Source organism: Schistocerca americana, chromosome X (genome assembly GCF_021461395.2).
Source record: "Schistocerca americana isolate TAMUIC-IGC-003095 chromosome X, iqSchAmer2.1, whole genome shotgun sequence".
Taxonomy (NCBI): Eukaryota; Metazoa; Arthropoda; class Insecta; order Orthoptera; family Acrididae; genus Schistocerca; species Schistocerca americana.
Genome location: NC_060130.1, coordinates 149,425,880 through 149,447,434, shown reverse-complemented (window position 1 = coordinate 149,447,434; position 21,555 = coordinate 149,425,880). Strand labels below are relative to the sequence as shown.

Genomic DNA, 21,555 nt, shown 5'->3' with positions numbered 1-21,555 from the left:
GAACAGTTTCAATCTGTTATGTGTCAGCATAAAGTGACTTTAAATAGCAGGCTATAATTGTTTGTTAACTGGCAAAACTTTTGTTTTAATCCAATCACTGCATAATTTTAATGAATTGAGGTAGCCCCATTACTAATCTGTAGACTGTAAACTTTGATTTCACAGTGCCGGAAGCATGACAGTGAGAATGTAGTCATAGATGGTCTGGGTAAAAGCTGGTCTTGTTAAGTTCTGAATGTCTTTCCTTATTATCTGTGTAACTGATACCTACAACATCGAAAATATTTCATACATTCAGGTTATGTTAAAGATTTTTCATTACTTTACATGTGTATTTTACTTGATGTAAAATAAAAATAATAAGATATTTTAACGTGCATGATAGATGGTAACAGCTTTTTTTTTAAAAAAAAAAATAAATAAAATAAAAAAAAGAATAAAAAAAATAAAAAAGGAATCAAATGATAATACCAGGATATACATCTGTAGCATGAAACAAAGTGTAATTAATATCAATAGCATAATCCTCACTGTCAAGAGTTATATTTATCTGGAGTAGATGTAACTGCAAAGGTCACTAGTACGAAAAGAAAGACAAACTCCTCTTTTTTTTTCCAGCAATCTCCAGTTATATTAGCAGGAAATAAAGAGCAGCAAAAAAAATATCTAGGACGCATGGTGGAAGAACCAATTCTTGCAGTAAGTATGGCAATAGTTTATCATCATCTTACACTTATTTAAAATTGCTCTTAAGACAACTTCAAAAGATATTTTATGTTGTTTAAGGGATCATGTGTCTGCTTTGGAAGATTAAATTCTCTCGAGTTTCAGATTTATCTAGAATTTTTATTCAAAATGTTAACTGAACAAACAATGTTGCATAAATTATTTGAGAAACAACAAAACAGTTAATGATTGTATTTCAATATGAGGAAAGTTATGCCCGCCCCCCTCTAGCCCCCTTCTTGCCCTAAATACCATATACACACCATAGGTGAAACCACTGTAGAGGGATATCTGTGGAGAGGTCAGACAAACAAATGTTATGGAAATGGAAGAGGGAGTACATGAAGATGAGATGAGAGGCGTGACAGTATAAGAAGAGTTTGATAGTGTACTGAAAGACCCAAGTTGCAACAAGGCAGCTGGTGTAGACAGCATTCTCTCAGAGTAATAGACACCTTTGGAAAAAAACACAGCTAAACTATTCTGCCTGGCACGCAAATTATTTGATACAGGAAAAATTTTCTCGGACATCCCAGAAGGATGTAACAACCCTAGTAGCAAAGAGGCAAGTACTGACAGCTGTGAATATTACCTCACCTTCAGTTTAACAAGTCATGATCAAATTAACTTATCTTAGAAGATAATCTAAGGAAAGGCAAACCTACAATTATAGCATATGTAGATTAAGAGAGAGCCTTTGGTAGTATTGATCGCAATACTGTCTTTGAAATTCTGAAGTTAGCAACAGTAAAATACAGGGAGCAAAATACTATAGACAACTTGTACAAAAATCACACTGCAGGTATGAGTCAAATGACATGTATGGTTAGCAGTAAATGAGAAGGGAGTGAGACAGGGCTTTAGTGTATCCCTAACTTTTAGTCTGTGTATTGGGCAAGCATCAAAGGAAACTCAGGAGAAACATGGAAAGGTAATTAAAGTCCAGGAAAAGAAGTAAAAACATTGAGGTTTGCTGATGACATTGTAATTCTGTCAGATATTTCAAAGACTTGGAAGATCAGCCGAGAGGAATGAATTGTTGTTGTTGGTTGTTTTTTGGGGAAGGAGACCAGACAGCGTGGTCATCGGTCTCATCGGATTAGGGAAGGATGGGGAAGGAAGTCAGCCATGCCCTTTCAGAGGAACCATCCCGGCATTTGCCAGGAGTGATTTAAGGAAATCACGGAAAATCTAAATCAGAATGGCCGGACACGGGATGGAACCGTCGTCCTCCCGAATGAGAGTCCAGTGTCTAACCACTGCGCCATCTCGCTCGGTGAGAGGAATGAATTATGACTTGAAGATAGGTTACAATATCAAATTCAACAAAAGTGAAAAAAAAGATAAAGGAATATAGTCAGTTTAAATCAGATAATGTTGAGGGTATTAGAATGGGTAATGATAAACTCAAGGCAGCAAAAGAGTTTTGTTATTTGTAAAGCAAGATAACTTAGGACATAAAATGAAAACTGGCATAATGAACAATACAGACAAAATGAAGATAGAAACTTGTGAAATGTGGTGCTACAGAAGTATGCTGAGGATTTGATGGGTAGATTGGATAATTAACGAGGAGGTATTGTGTCAGAAACGTGGAGAAGGCAATTTATGCCAAGGCTTTAACAAAGGAAGGGCTATATAGATAAGACACATCTTAAGGCATCAAGGAGAGGTTAATTTGGTAATGATATCAATAAATCACTATCAAAAACTATTCTGATGGCAGATCAAGGACCATTGCTTTTTAATGTGTGAGAAAACAGGGTTCCAAATCTTATAGAGAAAAGGGTTACCCTGTACATAAGGTTGACAGATAGTCAGATGCCCATAGATCTCTTAAACTTATGAAGAGATGAAAATTGCTATTGGGACTGTGTTTTATGTCCTTCAGTAAGACAGTGTTCTGGCACCACAGATTTCTTGAGCACTGTTGTGTCTAGACAAGACAGCCTAGACACAATGAGAGGAAGCCGAAAGGCACGCGCTTAAACTCACGCAGGCTGGCGTGACATCTGAAACAGGATACATAATGAATGCTATAAAGAAAAGTACGTAGCTTCTGGAATACTTAACTTTAATCCATAATTGTAGAACATCGCTCTTGATGATACATGCTTCACAATATTAATTATCAAAGCTATGGCGCCTTGCTGGGTCGTAGCCAATGACTTAGCTGAAGGCTATGCTAACTATCGTCTCGGCAAATGAGAGCGTATCGGTCAGTGTAACTTCGCTAGCAAAGTTGGCTCTACAACTGGGGCGAGTGCTAGTAAGTCTCTCTAGACCTGCCGTGTGGTGGCGCTCGGTCTGCTATCACTGACAGTGGCGACACGCGGGTCCGACGTATACTAATGGACCGCGGCCAATTTAAAGGCTACCACCTAGCAAGTGTGGTGTCTGGCGGTGACACCACAAGCACCATTGCCAAAGGCATTTGTTTTGGCCTAACACATCAGTCCTGAATAGTATGAATTGTTTGACTAATGTAAGCTTTTCCATAATGGCAGGGCTTTTGTACACAACAGGCTTCCTCAATACCAAGTCATCCTTTACTGAGCTGACAAACACTCTAATCTTGACTAGCACACAAGAAACACTCTCCCTCATGGCCATACCATAAACATATCATCGATATACCTCCAAACACAAATAAAATTTTTGAACAAACTGATAGTGGCTATGGGGAGCTCATCATCCCCAATAGTCACCATTTCATTTATGGAAGTCTTTGAGGACATGGCACTGAGGGTGGCATTTTAAAAATCTGTCATTGAATAAAACAAGCTTTAATGCCAACATATGGTGGCAAAGCTTACAGATTTTCTATTCCAGTCTCTTCATCAATTAAAAGCAAGGATTCTTGAAGAGGAACCTGGGTAAAAAGTGACACTACATCAAGCCTGACAAGCATTTCCAAGGGACCAAGAAAGAGAAACTTCAATCATTGTATAAAAACTGTAGAATTGGAAATATGATGTGCACATTTTCTTCTGATATAAGCACCTAGAAAAGATGCTAAATACTTGGCCAAGTTGTAAGTGGGAGCACCCAAATTACTCACATACAGCTGAAGTGGAGTCCCTTGCTTATGTATGTTAGCCAGACCATATAAATATGGCAGAATGGCAGCACCAGGACAAAGTTTCTAAGCACATCAACAGGCAATGGGCTGTTCTTCAGGAGTATGCAGAGCCCTCAAGTAAATGATTCATTTTTACTGAATGACCACCCTGTGAAAGAAGAACCATGGTGCTGCCTTTGTCTGCTGGTAGAATTATTAAATCCTGGTCTTCTCTAATGGACAAAGCTGCTGCCCTTATGAGAGAGATGAGATGTTCCTCTGCAGGGGTGATGTCTGAAGCAGTGTATGCAAGACCCCTTGCCTAAATTCATCAGCTCAGTCCTTAGGAAAGCTGGACACTTCTTAGTCAAACACACACATGAAATCAGTGATGGGAACGTTTGATGTATGAGCAAAATTTAGGACTTTACGCTAAAGTGATAGTGTGGCATCATCTCTTCTCAAGCCACAATATCAGAATATGACAGCTGTTGATGAACAGTGACTAACCACTTGAGTAAAGAACTAAAGCCACTGAAACATTGAAGACAGTCTACTGATGGCACTCCTGTGTGCATCGTCTGCTAGTAACCAGGAAGAGCTATGCACCCATTCCCAGGATACACTTAAGAGTAGTGATGATACCTTCAAGTGCAAGTAAAATAAATCCTTGAATATGTGATCTGGTTGTGTGTGAGTAAAATGAATATTCTCCTGTCCTTAGGCAAAACTAGCCTACTTTTTAATTTTATTGACCATTTTTGCATCAATATAATGAACAAATCCTGAAAATGCCACAATGAATGTATTATACCTAAATTTGCAGCTGTACCTCTGAGGTTATATGGTCTACTCAAGGTACACAAACAAGGGGCTCAGTTTTGGCAGATTGTGATTATTTTGGATGCTCTCACCTACAATTTGGCCAAGTATTTAGTGTCTGTTCTAGGCTTTTATGTCAGAAAATGTGAACATTTTATTTACAATTCTACACTTTTTATCCAATTGTGAAGTCTTTGTGCCTTGATCCCTTGGATATGCTTGTCAGATCTGATGTAGCATCACTTTTTATTCAGGTTCCTCTTCAAAAATCCTTGCAGTTAATTAGTGAAGAAACTGGGTGAAGGAATCTCTTAAGCTTTGTTGCCATGTGCTGACATCAAAGCTTGTTTTATTTAATGACAAATTTTTTGAACAAACTGACAGAGTGGCTATAAGGAGTTCATTGTCCCCAATAATCACCAATTTATTTGAGGAAATCTTTGAGGACATGGCACTGAGGATGGTGTTTTTTAAAATCTCTTTGTTTTTGGAGGTACATCGATGATACATTCGTCTCTACATGTGGCCATACCATTCTCTTAACCATTTCCTAGATCATTTGAATTACCTTCATTCCAGCTTCAAGTTTGTGATGGAGGTTGAAAGGGATGGAAAGGTTCCATTTCTAGATGTCCTGGCTTACAGGAAGGATGACAAGACACTGAGACATAGTGTTCACCAAAAGTTCACACAAATCAAGTGTTACCTGCATGCATTGATCTCTTATCCATCATTCCAATACAAGGAGTCCTGTGGACTTTGGTGAGAAGAGCTTATGGCATTTCAGATGCAGAGAGCTGGACACAAGAGCTGGATCTTGCACTGTCACAGGGTGCATTAGAAGATACATGTGAAGCAATGATATTCCCACTTTTTCAGTGAGTATATCTTTTGATACCACATTTTTTAAAAATTTCTTCCTATTTTCAAAGTGTTTTTCATGTGCTAGCCAAGGATAGAGTGCTCCTTGCCTCAGGGAGTGAGGAAACCAGTGTGTGCAAAATTTCCTACCATTGTGAGAAAACGTACATTGGTCAGACAATTCATAACATTCAGGACTGATGTGTTGAGCACCAGTGCCACAGGCATTTGTTTCAGCCTGAGAAACCTGCGGTAGCAGAACACTGTTTTACCAAAGGACATAAATGTTGTATGAAGAGATGTGAATGGTTGTCCCTGCATGTCACTACTGGGACTGTGTTTTAAAAGAATTTATTGAAATTTTAGTATCTGACATTGATAAAACAGGATTCCAAATCTTTCTTGCAATGTAGTCTTGTCTTTATTTATAACAGACATTAAAAAACAGCAATCTTTGATTAAGCCATCAGAACATTTTTTGATAGTAATTTATCAGTTTTGCTAGCTTTCACCACTGGGGTGCTGAAAGTTCACTAGTGCTGGAGGGCAGTTATGATGATTTCTTGCACATGCGCTGTTTGCCCTCTGTGGCATTTAAAAGAGCCACTGCTCACAGTTTGAATTCAGTTCTGGTGAGTTCATGCACCAGCATACTCACCTGAAGATCACAGCCAGGTGGACCATGGAAATATTTTTCAAGATGACTTTGTGGTTCTGCAAGAAGAATATTATGTTGTTATGCTGGGAAAGCCTATGTACTTACTTTGAGTCTTGTTTTTTTTTTTTTTTTTTACCTTAAACAAATAAAGACAAAACAAACAGAAACAAGGATAAGAAATGCATAACTCTTTGGATTAAAGTATCTTGTGATGCTCCATCAAATTCAGAGAAAAATCCGTAGTCAAGAGTGAAACCTCTATTGCAACCAGTATTGTAAAATCGCCCATTCTGTTACTAAACAGCTGAACTCATGCACTACCCTCAAAAAATAAAACATTTCAGTAATAAGGCAAAAACAATTTGGCACATTATTTAAAAAGAAACAAACAAAAAATAGTGACCCAAATGAAACTAAGCCCCAAGAAAATAGCTTTGGCAGAGATTGTGACACTTTCTTATAATTGACCACCAAATTCAATGATTAATACATCTATAGTTGGTCATTTATTACTGGGTGATATAGCTGCTATTATTGTGAGTATGTAGATTCACTTGTGCACACACTGCACAAACTATCAACACTCATTATTATGAAAAATACACCTTCAAAGGACCTTGCAAATACCACTAGGTCACTAAAAAGTAGCAATTGGACTCGTTATGATAGTGTTTCCAGTAGAATATCAAAATCTTGTGCTGAATTCATAGCATTATCATTAAGCCCTTTTTTTTTTTTTTTTTTTTTTTTTTTTACAATCAGGCAATGGCTTGGGGAACATTTCCTGACAGACTTGAATATTCTATAACAACACATATCTATAAAACTGGAGATATGCAAACCATCTCAAATTAAACTTTAAGGACCTGGGAATTTTTTTTGTTACTGGCAGTAAAACTCAGTTTCATCTGAACTGTGCTTCACACAGTCACAATATAATACAAAAATAATTTTCATATTGGCTTTGTCTCCATGTCTAAGGCTTAGAGTACAGTTAGGTACTCTGGAGGGGGGGGGGGGGGGAGATATTCATCAACCTCCCGCTTAACATAAAGCAAGAAACTGCAAATCCCTAGAAGTCCAAAAGAAAATTAAAAGTTTGCCTCATTAGCATCTCTTTCTACAGATCACCTCAATATCTAGATTCCAGGATTAAAAAGATTTGTTAACTAGTGGTATACGGCAATTAGCAGCATTCACTGTAAAATTGAAAGACTAAAAGAAAACTAGTAGTAGTTGTGGTCTTCAGTCCAGAGACTGGTTTGGTGCAGCTCCCCATGCTACTCTATCCTGTGCAAGCTGCTTCATCTCCCAGTACCTGCTGCAACCTACACCCTTGTGAAGCTGTTTAGTGTATCATTTCTTGGTCTCCCTCTACAATTTTTGCCCACCACGCTGCCCTCCAATACTAAATTGGTGATCCCTCGATGCCTCAGAATATGTCCTACCAACCAATCCCTTCTTCTTGTCAAGTTGTGCCACAAACTTCTCTTCTCCCCAATTCTATTCAATTCCTCCTCATTAGTTATGTGATCTACCCATCCGATCTTCAGCATCCTTCTGTAGCACCACACTTCAAAAGCTTCTATTCTCTTTTTGTTAAACTATTTATCGTCCATGTTTCACTTCCATACATGGCTACAGTCCTCCATGTTTCACTTCCATACATGGCTACAGTCCATACAAATACTTTCAGAAAAGACTTCCTGACACTTAAATCTATACTTGATGTTAACAAATTTCTCTTCTTCAGAAATGCTTTCCTTGCCATTGCCATTCTACATTTTATATCCTATCTACTCTGACCATCCTCAGTTATTTTACTCCATAAATAGCAAAACTCATTTACTACTTTAAGCATCTCATTTTCTAATCTAATTCCCTCAGTATCACACGACTTAATTCGACTACATTCCATTATCCTCGTTTTGCTTTTTTTTATGTTCATCTTACATTATCCTTTCAAGACACTGTCCATTCCATTCAATTGCTCTTCCAGGTCCTTTGCTGTCTCTGATAGAATTACAATGTCATTGGTGAACCTCAAAGTTTTTATTTCTACTCCATGCATTTTAATACCTACTCCAAATTTTTCTTTTGTTTCCTTTACTGCTTGCTCAATATACAGATTGAACAACATCGGGGAGAGGCTACAACCCTGTCTCACTTCTTTCCCAACCACTGCTTCCCTTTCATGTTCCTTGACTCTTGTAACTGCAATCTGGTTTCTGTACAAATTGTAAATAGCCTTTTGCTCCCTGTATTTTACCCCTGTCACTTTCAGAATTTGAAAGACAGTATTCCAGTTTACATTGTCAAAAGCTTTCTCTAAGTCTGCAAATCCTAGAAATATAGGTTTGCCTTTTCTTAATCTAGCTTCCAAGATAAGTCATAGGGTCAGTATTGCCTCACATGTTCCAACATTTCTACGGAATCCAAACTGATCTTCCCCAAGATCGGCTTCTAAGTGTTTTTCCATTCGTCTGTAAAGAATTCATGTTAGTATTTTTGCAGCTGTGGCTTACTAAACTGATAGGTGTGAAAATTGATGAACTATCATCATCTGCTTTCTTTGGGATTGCAATTATCATATTCTTCTTGAAGTTGGAGGGTATTTCGCCTGTCTCATACATCTTGCTCACCAGATGGTAGAGTTTTGTCAGGACTGGCTCTCCCAAGGCTGTAAGTAGTTCTAATGGAATGTTGTCTACTCCCGGGACCTCGTTTCGACTTAGTGCACAAAGAGTTTGACAGAGCACTGAAAGACCTATCATATCTCCCATTTCATCTTCATCTACCTCCTCTTCCATTCCCATAATATTGTCCTCAAGAACATCACCTATACAACCTCTATATACTCCTTCCACCTTTCTGCTTTCCCTTCTTTGCTTAGAACTGGGTTTCCATCTGAACACTTGATTTTCAGACTACTTCAGACTACTGTAGTAGGCATGGGCTTTGCGTCTATCTTAGCCACAATAATGAGTTCACTATGCTGTTTGTAGTAGCTTACCCACACTCCTATTTTTTTTCTCCAAAAGCCTCTTTAATTTTCCTGTAGGCAGTATCTATCTTACCCCTAGAGGTTGCACTTCCTGTCGATCTCATTTTTGAGACGTTTGTATTCCTTTTTTCTTGCTTCGTTAACTGAATTTTTGTATTTTCTCCTTTCATAAACTAAATTCAGTATCTCTTCTGTTACCCAGGGATTTCTGTTAGCCATCATTTTTTTACCTACTTGATCCTCTGCTGCCTTCACTATTTCATCTCTCAAAGCTACCCATTCTTCTTCTACTGTATTTCTTTCCCCCATTTGTGACAATTGTTCCCTTATGCTCTCCCTAAAACTCTAAACCAGAGGTTGTACAATCAGTTTATCCAGGTTCCATCTCCTTAAATTCCCATCTTTTTGCAGTTTCTTTAGTTTTAATGTACAGTTCGAACCAATAGATTGTGGTCAGAGTCCACAACCGCCCCTCAAAATGTCTTACAATTTAAAACCTGGTTTCTAAATCTCTGTCTTATCATTAAATAATCTATCTGATACCTTTTAGTATCTCCAGGATTCCTCCAGGTATACAACCTCCTTTCATGATTCTTGAATCAAGTGTTAGCTGTGATTAAGTTATGCTGTGTGCAAAATTCTACCAGACAGCTTCCTCTTTCATTCATTACTCCCATTCCATATTCACCTACTATGTTTCCTTCTCTTCCTTTTTCTACTGTCGAATTCCAGTCACCCATGACTATTAAATTTTTGTCTCCTTTCACTATCTGAAAAATTTCTTTATCTCATCATACATTTCATCATCAATTTCTTCATCATCTGCAGAGCTTGTTGGCACATAAACTTGTACTACTGTAGTAGGCATGGGCTTTGCGTCTATCTTGGCCACAATAATGCGTTCACTATGCTGTTTGTAGTAGCTTACCCACACTCCTATTTTTTTATTCATTATTAAACCTACTCCTGCATTACCCCTATTTGATTTTGTGTTTATAACCCTGTATTCACCTGACCAAAAGTCTTGTTCCTCCTGCCACTGAACTTCACTAATTCCCACTAATAGTAACTTCAACCTATCCATTTCCCTTTTTAAATTTTTCTAACCTACCTGCCCGATTAAGGGATCTGTCATTCCATGCTCCGATCCATAGAACACCAGTTTTCTTTCTGTTGATAATGATGTTCTCCTGAGTAGTCCCCGCCCAGAGATCCAAATGGGGGACTATTTTACCTCCAGAATATTTTACCCAAGAGGACACCAACATCATTTAATCATACAGTAAAGCTGCATGCCCTCGGGAAAAATTACGGCTGTAGTTTCCCCTTGCTTTCAGCCGTTCGCAATACCAGCACAGCAAGGCCATTTTTGTTAGTCTGGATGATTGACTTATCTGGCCTTTTAACACTGTTGCCCCTGCAAGTACTGAAAAGCCTGCTGCCCCTCTTCAGGAACCACACATTTGTCTAGCCTCTCAACAGATACCCCTCTGATGTGGTTGCACCTATGGTATGGCTATCTGTATCATTGAGGCACGCAAGCCTCCCCACTAACGGCAAGGTCCATGGTTCATGGGGGGTGGGGGGGTGGGGGGGGGGACAACTAGTATATGCTATAAATAGGGTACGATGTAAATAGGGTACGATGTAAATAGGGTACGATGTAAATAGGGTACGATGTAAATAGGGTACGATGTAAATAGGGTACGATGTAAATAGGGTACGATGTAAATAGGGTACGATGTAAATAGGGTACGATGTAAATAGGGTACGATGTAAATAGGGTACGATGTAAATAGGGTACGATGTAAATAGGGTACGATGTAAATAGGGTACGATGTAAATAGGGTACGATGTAAATAGGGTACGATGTAAATAGGGTACGATGTAAATAGGGTACGATGTAAATAGGGTACGATGTAAATAGGGTACGATGTAAATAGGGTACGATGTAAATAGGGTACGATGTAAATAGGGTACGATGTAAATAGGGTACGATGTAAATAGGGTACGATGTAAATAGGGTACGATGTAAATAGGGTACGATGTAAATAGGGTACGATGTAAATAGGGTACGATGTAAATAGGGTACGATGTAAATAGGGTACGATGTAAATAGGGTACGATGTAAATAGGGTACGATGTAAATAGGGTACGATGTAAATAGGGTACGATGTAAATAGGGTACGATGTAAATAGGGTACGATGTAAATAGGGTACGATGTAAATAGGGTACGATGTAAATAGGGTACGATGTAAATAGGGTATGATATTTCAAATGCAAGTAATATTTTCTTCAAAAATACTATTGTATTAAAGCAGACACACTGCCTGGAAAAGTAGTAGTTCTTTTGGAAAGATGGCATTGATTTTGATCCGATGATGGCATATGCCAACTGGGGGATAGTAGATGTACCGATAATAGTTTCAACATCATCTGCCAACAGATAGCATATTGGCATAGCTACCAGAGTGCCACCTGTGTCTGCCCTTTAATAACGAATGCTCACAGCCAGAAGCCAAATGTATGAAGCAAGCAGGCAACCATGCCAGTGGGACTCATTTGTGCTTCCTATAGCCAACTGAATGATTTTGAAAGGAGTCAAATTGTGGCCTTCCAAGTGATGGAATGGTCCTTTTGGAGAATTGCCACACAAGTTGGACATACTGTGTCTGTGCAACAATGCTGGTATCAGTAGTCATGTGAACATTCCCACACCTGTAGATGAAGTTCTGGCCATCCACACAGCACAGACACCCACCAGGATCATCACATTGTGAGACAGTAGTGACACACCTCTCCACTATGCTATGGTAGCTGTGAGCCCAGATGTGGCAACATGAACTGTTGCCAATCTGATGTTAGCAGTGGAACAATGGGCAAGTGCACCTCGAGCCATCTTCCACTTACACTACAGCATCAACATGCATGGCTTGATTGGTGCCATCAGAAGATCACTTGGAAGTTAGAATGATGCACCCTGGTCTTCAGTGATGAAAGGAGATTCTGCCTGCATGCAGAAGATGGTCATTTGTGCATACGACATAGAGCTCATGAACACTGTCTCATAAGGTACATTCATCCAAGACACACTGGCACCGCCGCAGGTCTTATGTCTGGGTGCAATGTGCTACAACTCTCATTCAACTTTTGTATTTGTGGAGGGGATGCTAACCAGTGCTCATTATGTGCAGAAATTTGTTAGACCCATTCCTTTGCCATTCTTTCAACAGGAAGGTTGTGTCTTGTTCCACCAGCATAATGCTGGTCCACACGCTGCCCATGAAACTCAACATGCTTTGCAAGATGCGGAGCAACTTCTCTGGGCAGCACAATCTCCAGACACATTCATAATGGAGCATGTGTGTGATATGATGGGCCAAAAAGTGACTTGTGTGACTCATCAACCAACAACTCTTACAGAACTACATGAATAGGTGAAGCAGACGTGACATATTATATCCCAGGATAGTATTTGCCCTACATATTATTGACCAAAAGCCATAGTTATTGACTGCATTGCTGCCTGTGGAGTTGACCCATGCTGAAACACCCATATTAGTACATGGCGTAGATACCTGGTACCTCAGAATCATTTGTGCTATTGCTTTGTGAATGTAATACTTTCATGTACTCCATATGCACTGTCATAACAAATCTTGAAAGCATCGGAAACCTCTAAAAGGGTGTCCTAATTTTCTTTCCCCTCTGGCAGTGTAGTAAGTCATCAACAACAGGCAAACAGCAGCTACTGGGGGGCAGCTGCTCTCTCTTTAAGTAGCTTAAATTTGGCTGGGATAAGCATGAATAGCACTAAGTAACATTCTTGTTAATGCAGTATACAGATTCAGTTTCTACAATTCCCTTGTCTTGTGATTATCAGTATGTTGACTCATTAACCACGTTCTGTGGATCCCATGAATAAGGGGAACACTTAGGGATATTTAATTAATTTTCCTCATCCACTGTTTTGGTTTTATTTACTGGTGCATAAATTACGTATCTGTCTCACACCAAAAATTTAAGTAAGTGTCAGGTAGGCAATATAATAAAAAACATTTACTTTATGATGCTTTTCAAAACACATTGAGGTGGTACCAATTGACAGATCAGCTACTTCCATGTTATCAGTTTTTGTATCTTCGACTGTTTTCACCATGGTTTTGTTGTTATTAAATCAGTATGATTGTGTACCCATCAAAACTTCTTATTTCTACATGCATATGTTCAGCTCATTCTGCAATTCACAGTGTCAGGAGTGTGCCACGAATACCACATATCAGGCATCTCTCACCACGGACAATACAGTGGCTGAAGGCCTTCACTTAAGGACTGAGAGCAGCAGTGTTTGTGTGGAATTTTCAGTGCTTACAGACGAGCAACACTGCTTGAAATAACCACAGAAATCGAAGTGGGATGTTCGATGAACATATCTGTTAAGACAGTGTGGCACAATTTGGCATTGATGGGCTATGGCAGCAGATGACCTATGTGAGTGAGTGCCTTTGCTAAAAACACATCATCTGCAGCACCTCACAGCCATATTGCTTGCACCTTAGATGAGTGGAAAACCATGGGCTGGTCAGATGATTCCCAATTTCAGTTGGTAATAGCTGATGTAGGGTTCAAATGTAGCACAGACACCATGAAGCCATGGATCCAAGTTGTCAACAAGGCACTGTCCAAGCTGGTGGTGGCTCCATAATGGTGTGGGCTGTCTTTACATGGAACAGAGTGGGTCCTCTGGATGTTCGGCTATTTGAGGACCATTTGCAGCCATTCATGAACATCATGATCCCAAACAACAAAGGAATTTTTATGGATCACACTGCGCCATGTCATCAGGCCACAGTTATTCACAATTGGTTTGAAGAACATTCTGTATAATTCAAGTGAATGGTTTAGCCACCCGCATCACCCAACGTGAGTCCCATTTAACATTTATGGGACATTACAGAGAGGACTTTTCATGCTCAAAATCATGCTCTGGCAAACCTTCACAGTTACAGATGGCTATAGAGGCAGCATGGCTTAGTATTTCTGCAGGGGATGTCCAACAACTTGTTGAGCCCTTGCCACATTGAACTGCTGCTCTATGCCAGGAAAAAAGTCTGACACGGTATTAGGAGGTAACCCATGACTGTTGTCAACTCAGACAGAATTTCTATTCAGTATGTCGAGAGGCAGCTTGCTCTAAACCTAGAAAAATGTACACTAAGTCATCCTACATCTTTCTGCAGTTTATTCAATCATATGGCTAGGGCCCCCCCATTGGGCAGGCCATTCGCCGGGTGCCGGTCTTTCAATTTGACACCATTTCAGTGACCTGCAGTCAATGAGGTTGATAGGATGATGGTGATGTGTCGTCGTCGTCGTCGTCAACAGCCAGTCCCTGGGTGGAGAAAATTCCCCCACCCAGCTGGGAATCGAACCCGGGCCCAGAGGATTGACAATCCATCAAGCTGACCATTCAGCTACTGGGGCCAGACAATCTTTCTTCAGTGACTTAATAAATTTTCCCATACACTAACGCATTGTCAGCAAACAGTTGCCGATTGCTGCTCACCCTATCTGCCAAATCATATATGTATGTGAATAACTAGAGAGATCCTATGACAATTCCCTATGGCCCTAATAATGATACCCTTGTTTCTGATGAACTCATTATCAAGGACAGCATACTAGGTTCTATTACTTAAAATGTCTTCAAGCTGTTCACGTATCTGGGAACCTATTCTGTATACTCACACCTTTAACTTTCTTCAAAGAAGCATCATATCAAACACTTTCCAGGAATCTAGGAATAAGGAATCTGCCAATTGCTCTTCATCCTTGGTTTGCAGGGTATCATGTGAGAAAAGGGCAAACTGATCATGATGCTGCCGCCACTACCACCACCACCACCACCACCACCACCACAAAATGCTTGTGCTTCTGTGGAAATATGAACTATCTGATCAAAAATATCTAGTGATTAATTAGATAGGGTGTCTGGATGTCATGAGAGGTGGATCTGCCAGTATAAAAGGAGGCAGTGAGTATTGTATTGCCAGCAGAGAAGCAGTAATGGCTGAATGGGTCAGTCAGGGGAATTCAATGGCTTTGAACATGGACTAGACATTGGATGCCACCTGAGTAACAGATCCATCATGGACATTTTAACCATTCTATAGTTGCTCAAGTCATCTACTGGTGGTATTATTGTTAAGTGGAAATGAGAAGGAACAACCACAGCTAAACCAAAAGCAGGCAGTTCTCATGTGCTTATGGACAGGGACCATTGAGAACTGTGGAGGATGGTTGTAAATAATCACATCAAATCAGCAGAAGGAATCAATCATGAATTCCACAGTGCAACCAGCAGTCGATCTATCACAATGATTCTACATAGGGAGTTAAAAAGAAAAGAGCTCAGTAGTTGAACAGCTCATTATATGCCACACATTTCTGTAGTCAGTGCTAAGTTACACTTCATGTGGTGTAAACAGTGATGTGACTGATTTGGAGTGCTGAATCACTCACTATGCACTCATTTCCAGTCACTCTGTACCCTCTGGTAATCTGATAAAAGGTTTGGTTTTGAAAAATGCCTAGAGAATGTTACCTGCCATCATGAGTAGTTCAAACAATGAAGTATGGAGAAGGTGGTGTTACAATATTGGGATGTTGCTCATTGTGAGGGTGTGATCCCCTTAGTGTGCTTACGAAAATGCTAAACGCAGAAGAATATGAACAATTTCAAAGCATTATGTACTGCATACAGTAGAAAAGCAGAGTGCATTGTCATGCTGACAGGAGTGGTTCAGAGATAATGACTGTCATAAAGTAGTATCTGTAAAGCAGTGGTTTGTGGACCACTGAAATGAACTGGTCTGTGCAGCGTCCTGATCTGCATCCAATGGAATATCTTTTGGATGAGTAAGATCATTGACTTCACTCCAGACACCAGTGTCCAGCATCACTACAGCTCTTTAAGAAGAATGGCCTGCCATTTCTCCACAGACATGCACATCATTGAAAGTGTCCCCAGCAGCGTTCAGGTTGTCAAAAAGGTGAAGGGTGAACATACCCCAATATAATGTCCACTAATTGACATCTGGATACTTTTGAAGAGGTAGTGTAGATTTTCTACCAAACACGAAAATATTTTGGAAGACTGTTAATCCATTATTCTAAGCATTCAAAGTTAAAGTGATAAGAACTGATAAACAGCTGACCTAAGACATAGACTTTTTTAATTTACAATTAAAGAAACAGGTACACAATACTAAGAGGAGCCTTAAAAAATTTACCAAGTGACTTGTTGCAATATTTACAAAAATTGTCTAGCCTCCAACTTCTCCTCCACCTTTCCACACTGAATTGACCTTTTGTATCAGGATATGCACTGATGAATACAATAGCACACCACAAGTAATCACTAACCTAAGCTTTTAATATGCTAAAACATCACACTTCAGATCCTTAATCATGCCACTGATATTAAATCCTTCAAAATATCCAAAGATAATTTTTCCACTCCTGTTAATACATCTTCAAAATAAGATCTAAAATGTTAGTATAGATCCTTCACAGAACTTCAAGACTCCAAATGAGACATAAGTAAAGGAAGTGCACTTCTTGTTTCACTTTTCTTGAGTGGCCCTACAATAGGGGTTGTTAATCTTTGAGACAGTTTTGAGGTCTTCAAGTTTGTGGTGCAGATTAGCAGATTATCAAATTTCATGGCTAGACTATTAAGAAGTAGTCAGACCAGAGTTGATATATGTTAAATAGTATTAAAATGTTGCCTTGTGTCATTTGTTGCAGGAACTTGTCAACTGGATCTTTGTTGCACTAATAATCTGTGTAGATTTACTTATCTGTTTTCCTGCTCTAGTGAAGCCTTTATGCAGAGATTTAAGATCTTTATACAGATTGTCACAAGGCTACACAGTTAAAATCATCTGCAAACACACTAAGGTGCATTTCAGTACTCATATCATTTATATGATAGACAGTAGTGGCCTTGGGTCCCTGCTTTGTAACATCCTTAAGAATATTTGATTTTCTGACATTTCCTTCTCTACCCACAATTTTAGGATGCTGAGTAGAGTAGAGTACAGTAGAGTAGAGTAGAGGTTCTCTTGGTACAGATCTCCTCTTCCTCCCCATTCCCCATACCCAAAATGTAATATTTTTGCTCTCTACATTGCAAGCACATTTCACAACTTATTCCATTAAGGAATTTCCCTTTATCAGAACCTTTTTAACAGCACTATATTGTCTTTGAGCTTCATACTATTGGTCACTGTTACATTTAGGTACCTTTCTGTTCCTGCCCTCAGATTTTCACTTCTCTAAACTTTGTACACTTCTGTCCTGTGCCATACTTTCTCTCTGAACCCTGCCGTTCTCCATCAGGAGTACCTGTAGTTTTGCTTCCTGTATTGAGTAGTGAGTATTTTACCACGTCTCCTCAACTGACAAAATATTTTGTAATCCTTCACCTTTGAAGGGTAAAACATTTATTTTCTTTCAAATTTTTCTAAATATTACCAGTGTTGAAAATTAAATATCACAGAATTCTATATCAGTTCTGGAGGCAATAATCTATTTATTAATATCATCAGGTTTTATTACATTTAATCAATGTTCTTCATGATTTGGAATTTTCATATTTCTATCTTTAAGCTATGCTGTCCATTTTATTTCATAAAATGTAAAATGCATGTATAGAACTCTTTACATGTATCTGGGTTTATTTCTAGTAAGAGTCTAACTGTTCAGGGCAGCCTTTGTGATCATAATTTTGACAGATGAACTTAAAAAGAAAATGAAGATATTTACAAGTGCTTTAACTACCAACATTAATACCTTCAGGTTATTTAAGCATAAGTTAAAACTAAATTAAAACAGGACAAATATGCATACTTTTTCTTTGTGTCGTAATTTGTATTCATAGAAACTTTCCATGTAGTGCATACCTGCTTTTCAGAAGCTAGGCAAGTATTTTTTTCTATTGATTTATACTAATTTTCTGTAAATAAACTAAGAACAATTGTTTATGCTGGTAACTTTTGCCTCTAGTTCTTAAAGTATTGTTTCAAATTATTGTTTATGCCTGAGTGTCCTACTTGGAATGTCATCCACATAATTAGTTTTAAGACTCCTGTTCTTGCTCCTCAGGAAATTATTTCCTTGATGTTTTCAAAACTTGGTTAAGTCATTGTTGTTAAGTGTAAGTGATTGTTCCTACAGGCGTATTGTGTAACTGAAGCTGGTGCAGGCTCGGATGTTAATGGCATAAAAACTCGTGCTGAGAAGAAGGGTGATGAATACATAATAAATGGCCAGAAAATGTGGATTACAAATGGTGGTGTGGCTAGTTGGTAAGTATTTTCTTTTATAGTTATTTGTACTTGTGTTACTGAGAAATAAGCAACAACATTATTGTAACAAAAGTAGATTACAAAGTAATTCATTTTTGGCTGAATAATGTAGTTCACTAGTAAAAACAGCTTCCATGTTCAAATCATAAGAACAGCTTTCCATTATTAGCAACTAAAAGATTATGAAGTGATTGACTGGTTCAGTTGCACAAATAATAACAGTAAAGTTGTGTGCATGAATTGAATGTATGGTCCATAAGGACATACCCTCATAAATAATATGTCATAGAGCTGACCTTTAACATGCTTATCGGTGTCATAGTTGAAATCATAGAAAAGATTATAATACACATACTAATTTGATTGTGAGTTATCTAACTATTTTCACATACCATGGATCACATGTGACAACTCACTGCTGTGTGGTATGCATCTGTAGATTTACAAACGAAATACATATTACCTATGAAAATGTGACTAGGTGCTGGCCATTTATATAATAGTATTTTTACTTTAATCATAATGTATAACATCCCTCCATGGGCTCACAGCTGTTTTGTGAGTACATACATGGTGAACATGGGGCCCCAAGCCATTGCAGTAGTTATTTCTTCCTTTCCTGTGCTGCAGTTTTACTCTCCTCACTCAGACTCTGAACCAGTGTTTGTTGATGATGTTCCACTCCAAATGGTGGCAGACAATGATGCTGAAGCATGACCTCTTATCTTCACCCCTTCACATCTAACCAGGACACCCTCAATGTGATTATCTGTTGTTGCTGCAATGGAGGTTACTGTCACCTGCCAGAACTACAATTAATTCTCTCTTTTTCTGTAATCTGTGTTGATCTCCCAGAAACAGATTTTGCTGATGACCATTCTCCAACTCATAAAGGCTGTTGTGCATTCTGTCAGAACTTACTGGCCCCAGAAGAGCTTCTGCATGAGTGTGTACATTGGTACACACAGTTATCATCAGTGAGTTTATTCCCCAATGGAAGCAATACCAGTACGAGTACCAATGACTCCAGTAATCATCACTTGTAACACTTATTTGCCTTTAGGCAGGGCACCCCCTTACCTTTACATCAACAGCTTAATCGAACAACTCCCCCCCCCCCCCCCCCTCCCCCAGCCCCCTCCCCCTTACCCTAAGCCCTTTGACCCTATATGGAGATTTCAACATGCACTGCCCTCTGGGGAAAAGTTCCTTTTCATGTGGTAGAGACCTTCTCATTAACCACCTTCTTTCTGGGCTTGATCTGTCACCTCAGTTACAGTATTCCTATCCACTGCTGTGCCACCTATGTCACCTTTTCAGCTATTGACCTTAGAATATCTTCCCTGATCTCATAGATTTGCTACAAAGGTCACTACATGACAATCTTTGTGACATTAACCACTTTCAAGTGATCCTGTCACTTCCTTGTCATCAGCCAACAGACCAGTTACTGCACCTCTACTGTCACCTTCACCCCCTCTCTGACAGATTGCATCAACAAGGGTGTGAGAGAGATTAACATCAGTTCTAGAGACACAGATGCTCTCATTATTACTTTTGCTACATGTACCCTCCATCTCCCCACTTTTAAGTAACTTCATGCTAGGGCTCACTATCTGATTAATCCTGGACTGCTACTTAGTTACACTTCGTGGGAGCACTAGGTTATAGGTGTACCCTAACAGCCAACAGTTAGCACTGCAGTTCTGTGCTTCCCAGTAGTTTCATGTTGTAACAAGTCAGTATGGCTGTGACTTGCAGAGTCAGCAGTGGTCACCCTTTTCTTCACATTATTTAACTTTTTGGGTACAGGTGCACCATAGGGTAACATAAGCAGTATAAACATTTTTGGGATTAAGTTTCTTTATATGTGTGTGATGTCAAATAATATTATACTTACTTTAAACTTAGAAAATATAACTCTGTTACTGCAGAAGCTTAAATTAGTTATTCTTTTAAAACTGTTACAACGGATCATTTGAATTTTTTAGGTGAATTAAATACCTCAATTTCCCAAAAATTTCCAACAGATTTTCAACTTTACCAAGGTGTAGGGTATTATTGAAGTACAATGTATGCTCTTTAGTTCAGAATCTGTAGGGCCTTATTCTGAAATCAATGAATTCAATGAAGAAGATCGTGTAACGGAGGTGTTGACATGTCAGAACAGTTACATCATTCATATTCTAGTGCCAGGAAAACTCATCATTTGCCTCTCTGCCTATTTTACAACTTATTAAATATTACCAGATACAATTCTATACTGATGAAGTTGGCTGTACATACGATCAGACAATATGTGGCGAGACATTTGGAAAAAAACTGACTTTAAGTAGAGTACTCTGTGAATCCATTAGTCATATTTTAGATTTGCAAATGTAAAAGAAGATGAAAGAATACCAGAATCCATGACAGGGTTGTGTATTTTCTGTCCTAGAGCTCAAGACCAAAAATCTGAGGTTTAATGTGATGGTTGTGAAACAGTGATTGATTGTGCCATTAACCAAAATTATGTGCCTCATGTGTTCAGTAGCACGACTTTTCTCTATGGATTTTTTCCCCCTTTCCTGAAGTATGATTTAAGTGTTTATTTTAATTTTCTTATTTCAAGGTAGTATAATACTGTTTATCTGAGATACACGAGTAGCTCATGGTGACAGACCTACTGATAAAATTACATGTAGCATTTCAGCATTAAAATGAAGAAGAATGAATGCTGTGGCTCCTCCTTGAGAATGTATGCCTCTTCATCACAGGTGTGGGGCAAGCTAAGTAGTCTTCTGAGTTACTGAAGATCAACAGCTGTTCTGGCTCTCTCTCTTCAGAATAGTATTTGTGCCAATGCGGCAGACCATTCTGAACACCATGGGATCCTCTCTGTGACAGTTCTGGCAACCTCTTCTTACCTGGCTATCTTTCCAACATATAAAGAAGTTGAATACATCTCCCTACACTTCAACACCCCCCCCCTCCCCCCTCCCAAATTATGTTTTAAATTTTTACTGATTGGGAACTGCTTTAGGCTCTTGAGTCATCACAGTGCATCCCCAG

At 38.9% G+C, this 21,555-nt stretch overlaps 1 protein-coding gene across 1 annotated transcript in view; it reads left to right on the top strand.

The window, feature by feature from the left end:
• Positions 1-21,555, top strand: part of LOC124555323 (probable medium-chain specific acyl-CoA dehydrogenase, mitochondrial) — a 194,721-nt gene that overhangs the window by 79,189 nt on the left and 93,977 nt on the right. The window contains exons 5-6 of the mRNA XM_047129201.1: positions 619-699; positions 18,374-18,504. Coding sequence (XP_046985157.1) covers positions 619-699; positions 18,374-18,504 — 212 coding nt within the window. The remainder of the gene's footprint in view (positions 1-618; positions 700-18,373; positions 18,505-21,555) is intronic.